The sequence below is a fragment of the Trachymyrmex cornetzi genome, unplaced genomic scaffold (genome assembly GCF_001594075.2).
Source record: "Trachymyrmex cornetzi isolate Tcor2-1 unplaced genomic scaffold, Tcor1.1 scaffold494, whole genome shotgun sequence".
Taxonomy (NCBI): domain Eukaryota; kingdom Metazoa; phylum Arthropoda; class Insecta; order Hymenoptera; family Formicidae; genus Trachymyrmex; species Trachymyrmex cornetzi.
Genome location: NW_017299773.1, coordinates 35,936 through 41,405, shown reverse-complemented (window position 1 = coordinate 41,405; position 5,470 = coordinate 35,936). Strand labels below are relative to the sequence as shown.

The 5,470-nt window shown below is 36.3% G+C and overlaps 1 protein-coding gene across 1 annotated transcript in view; it reads right to left on the bottom strand.

Annotated features, from left to right (window-relative positions):
* Positions 1-3,742, bottom strand: part of Ptp69D (Protein tyrosine phosphatase 69D) — a 47,760-nt gene extending 44,018 nt beyond the window's left edge. The window contains exon 1 of the mRNA XM_018514265.1: positions 3,172-3,742. Within this exon, the coding sequence (XP_018369767.1) occupies positions 3,172-3,259 (88 nt within the window). The 5' untranslated portion in view covers positions 3,260-3,742. The remainder of the gene's footprint in view (positions 1-3,171) is intronic.
* Between the last annotated feature and the right edge of the window lie 1,728 nt (positions 3,743-5,470).

Here is a 5,470-nt window from a genome sequence, read left to right as displayed (position 1 = left end):
ATAAATCATTAGAAATGTTGAAGAACTGTTCAACAAACATGAAACAATCGATTAGAAATCTTAAAATACCCATATATCTTGTACAACTAATTTTTTTAGCTATGTACCCCGGTGTGGCCGCGATGGCCGGGCTGAGGTGTGGCCGCTAAGGGTTAAGCTAGCACAGCCATGGGTTTTAGCAAATTGGCTGGGGCAAAAAAATCGGGAATAGAGCAAAAAATTAGCAAAAAAATGTGGTATAGGTCGCGTTTGATTGTGCTGAAGTGGCTGTACCAGCTTAATAGACGTGATAGATAAGGTTAACGTGACGCTATAAATGTTTTGAAGCGTTCTTTGACAAATCATTTAGTACAATTTTTTTTCTGTGATTAGTAAATCAAATACTTAGAAGCATTTGTAGTGAGACTTTGACGGCACTACTCAACTGATAGAATATTCTTGATTCGCGATGATAAAACAACGTTGCCATATTTTCTCCATCAAACAGTTTCAATAGCAGAAGTATCACATCTTTGGTTATATTTTTTACTATTGTTAATAAACTGAGTGGTAAAAGTTGTTTTAATCTTCAAATATATTTTTAATATGCTATACTTTATATATTAAACATAAATTTATCGATTCTTAACATTTCAAATATTAATATTTATTGAAAACAGATACATAGAATCGAGTTTCCTATAAGAGAAAGAGAGACAGTATATTATGAAATCTCAGGATTTTTCAGAATTTTGTTATTAATTTACAGAAAAATGCGCTGGTCAAAAAATCTGAAAAATTTACATAAAAGTATGCTTTGTAGATAAAGCTATGTTACAAATTTCAAGTAATTCTTAACATATTGCATTCTCCTTACAACCTCCTTAAAATGCTTATTTGTTAAATTTTATCCGACGAAGTTGAATGCAGGTACAGCGCTTCAACAAATAACAAAAAATATTAAAATTAATTTTCAGTTTTATATAATTCGGGAAAATAATGTCAGATACAAAATTCAAACGCCATTTTGAATGGTATCTTTGCCTTTATATTGCGTTTTTAAAAATTTCTCAAAAATTTTTTTTACCGAGATATTTGAGTTTCTGTAAAATGCGAGACAATTGCAAGCGTTCCAGAATTTATGAACAGTAATGTACACCTACACAAAAAAGTGAGAAAAGTCAACTTTTATAGAAAAGTAAGAAAAAGCGAGAAAGATGAGTCGCTCCCATGTCTGAACTCCGGTTCACAAGTGCTTGCTTCCAAATCAGTTCTTGATCATTTCCCGTATTTATCAGATTTGGCATTATATGACTATTTTTTGTTCCCGAAATTAAAAATGAAGTTAAAGAGAGAGCAGTTTGAATATCCTAACCTTACTTAGGATATTCAAAAGGCTTCGACCAAGGCCATTTCGACCATCTCATAGGAAAACTTTCAGCGAAGTTTTCTAAAGCTATAATAACCATTGCAAATATTTTATCGAAGAGATATACTTTGAATAATTATAAATAAAAATTTATAATTATTACTTTAGAGTAGGGATGGGCGATGTTTCATTGATTATACAAAAATCGATGTTTTTGCCCATCTAATAGGGTGGACAAAAACATCGATTTTTGTATAATCAATGAAACATCGCCCATCCCTACTTTAGAATGAGTTATAATGGAAGTTCGAAAACTTTTTGGAACAAACCGTGTTTATCTAAATGCAAAAAATGGCATAATTCAATTAACTTTAACAATAAAATAATATATGTATTAATATTCTCTCTGTTAGATAATGTGACATTACTATTATTAAGCATATCTAACTGTTTAAAATATATTGTTTTTACATTTAACTTTACTAATTTCATGTATAGCAACTTTTAATATGCACTAATATAGTGTAGTACAAGTGACTGAATCCACTATAAAATTAATGCGAACCCTTCAAATCTTTATAGGTGGGAATAAATTTCAAATTAAAAAATAATACATAAAAAAGTAAAAATAAAATAGCAAAAATAAACAAGAATATATAAAATGTTATTTTTATATGTCGTTTAATATCTTCGATAATCCAAAGATAAAAAAAATGCCTTATAAAATGTCTAAATATCACATTTTGTACGAAAAAAATGTCAGATTTTCATAAAACCTCCGTATCTCGTATTACTGCCAGACGTACTCCAGCATTCAATCGATCGCACGGCGTGCGATTTTCCACGTGCTCTTTTTTGGCTCTTGAATTCCATGTCTTCTCGAATAATATGCAAATAGAGGAAAAATAAAAACACTTTTCTTATGTAAACCCAAATTGTCAATTGAGCCTACTTGTAACTTGATCGATTATTGACAACATCCAATAATCTCGAGTTCTCGCGTATAATAGATACACGACCTGGTCTCGGGAGTTAGTCTAATCGATTGATTTGACACTACTGTTTCCTGGTACAATATTTTATTATAAAAATATTCCCAACAAAGATCTCTGCGAAAGACACATCTAACCCATTTTGTAGTGCCTCGGCAATGGCATGGTTTAACCCACGCTGCAGTTGCATCATCTTCATCAGTTGCAAAACATACCCAACAATATCGCCTGCTAAATAAAAAGATTAACATTATAAATAGATATAGTATCAAACAACACTGTAATTTTCAGTCACTACTGTAATTTACTATAAGGTTCTAGAATAACAAAAAATTAAAAAATATATGTAGCTTGGAGAATATTTGTTGATAAATAAAAATGTATAAAATAGAGAGAGAGAGAGAGAGAGAGAGAGAGAGAGAGAGAGAGAGAGAGAGAGAGAGAGAGAGAGATCCAAAAAGACGACACGACAATCATTGCGTGATATTTTTGCTTATCGCTGCGTTTTTCGTAGAAAAAAAATTGAGGAAAGTTTCCCATCCTGAACATTTCCCCATGCTTCTCTAGTTCTCTCTCGCGTATTTCACTCTCGATGTGAACAGAACGTCAAAAGTACAACAAGACTATGTTCAGATTCTCACTCGAATACCACTCAGGTACCACTCCATCCTTGTTATATACCAAACATTAAACAAGGATAACATGACATCTAAAGAGCACCTAGGTGAGAATTTGCCCTAAAACGAGCATCTGTGGATGCTCTGCACGGAGGCACGTCCTGGCGCGCCTCGTTGCACTTTTCTCCCTCCCCACCCCTTTTTCTTTACTCACCGGACTCATCGACGTCGGCTGTGCCGAGCACGAGGAGGCACAAAAGCAGCGACGCCAACGACGTAACACCGCCGCTCCAGAATAACATGGCGGTCGGATGGACGCCGTGGACAGACGGACAGTCGTGCGAATGTGCACGTCGGCGAGAATCGTCGCCAACGCTCACCTTTCACTCTTCCCGATGGGCCGATAGTAATATCCAAGCCCCCTTCCGCCGCTACCCCTCCTAACACGCGCTTCCTGCGTCCACGTCGCCCTCGCCCCTCTCGTATGGCGCGTCGACTACCCCTTATCCGGGGTAACCCCGGCTTCCGCGATGCCGCTCTCACAGGTCTTCCATGATCCGTGCACGCATCGCCGCGGAGTATCTGCAAATATCCTCGTGTACCGCTTTGCCCATTTACTCGATCATCGCAATGCCACGCACGAAAAAACACGTGTTACGGCTCGCTGAAGCGCGTCGTGGATCGGCGGGATTCTGTCCCTAGTGCGTACACGGTATATCGCGCGCGCACAGCGTACTATGCAACGGCGCTTCAATGGAAAGTAATTGACAATCGGACGACGAGCGCTCGCTCACGCACAACGACGACGACGGCGGCAGTGACAATTCACCTCTTCACTCAGTGTTGTTAGCAATGTTGTTAGACGAGCCGGATTTCTGACGCATGCGCGTCCAATGTAGCTTCAGTAACGTACCGATCACTGTAAATAGTAGAGTCCTAGGGTGCGTTCCGTTTCTCGCATGATGCGCATAATGCGTCGTTTATCCTTGTTGCTCACCAAATGTTAAATAAGGACAATGGATGCATCATGCGCATCATGCGCGTTACGGAACGCACCTCTAGGATTTATCAGAGAGGCGCAACCAGTGTTATGCATTCTGATTCGCTGTTGCAATCTGACCAATTGCGTGACTTGACAGCCATTTATAGTACTAGTGACATATTTCTATTTCATTTTAACCTATACATTCTATCTCACATTATCCTACACGTCTTATCTTGTTTGACACAGTTTAAAGGCAGTTTCATAGAATGTCGGCCATGTTTAGTACTCTCCTTAAACCTTTGTCATACTGACTTAAGCTGGTTGCGCCTCTCTGATAAATCTAGGATTCTAGTAAATAGGAAATCATTAGTCGCCTATGTAAATTTTTTTCAAAAATGTTGAAAATTTTAATATATTTTACATATTTTACATATGTATACATATATATAAATATATATAATATAGTTCTATACAGTGTTGTGCAAGGTACTCTATTTTCAATACCTAGGTACAAGTACAGGTACAGGTACTAAAAAACTAAAATACCTAGGGACAGGTACAGGTATTTTAAATGTACCTTAAAGGTATCTAATAGCTACTTTTATTTTTAACATGAACTAGCCCATTTCATGCGCGCGCTACGCGCGCGTTGACCTCACATGACCCTGATTTTATCTTGATTTTTATAAACTTTTCTTATTTATCACTCGTTGACTCTTATTCTTTAATTATTTTACATACTTATTCAAGTTTTGAATACAGGTATAAAATATTTATTTTTTCTTTTTATTTTTAAACCTAATCAATGTACTTTAAAATCAATCAATTCTATACAATTTGAAATTACCCTTTCCTTTGTTTACCGTTGTAAAAGCTGTATTCTTCTTTCGTCCCTATTTTAGTTAGGCTTAAATTTATTTTTTTGCATGGTTCTCACTTCCGAACATTTGTCCTCGAAATCGGCGACCCCCAAAATCTACATTTCAACAGAAATTAACGACCCCGAAAACCCTTAATTGCTAAATTTCACTACAATCTGAGAATTTTGAGCATTTTTTTTCCGTCCGCAATATTGATTCAGCCATTTTGAATTTTCAAATTCTAAAATCAGATTCAGCATCAACAACCCCGAAAACTTTCTAATGCTTTATTTCCCTGAAATCTGAAGACTTTTAACATTTCCGTCCACCATATTGGTTCAGCCATTTTGAATTTCCAAATTCTAAGTTCGGATTTGGCATTAGTGACCTCGAAAACCTTCTAATGCTTCATTTCGCTGAAATCGGAAGACTTTTAGCATTTCCGTCCGCCATATTGGTTCAGCCATTTTGAATTTTCAAATTCTAAGTTCGGATTTGACATTAACGACCTCGAAAACCTTCTAATGCTTCATTTCGCTGAAATTGGAAGACTTTTAACATTTCCCTCCGCCATATTGATTCAGTCATTTTGAATTTTCAAATTTTTAATCCGGATTCGAGATCAGCAACCCCTAAATCCCCCTTATACGAAATTTGGCTGTAATCGA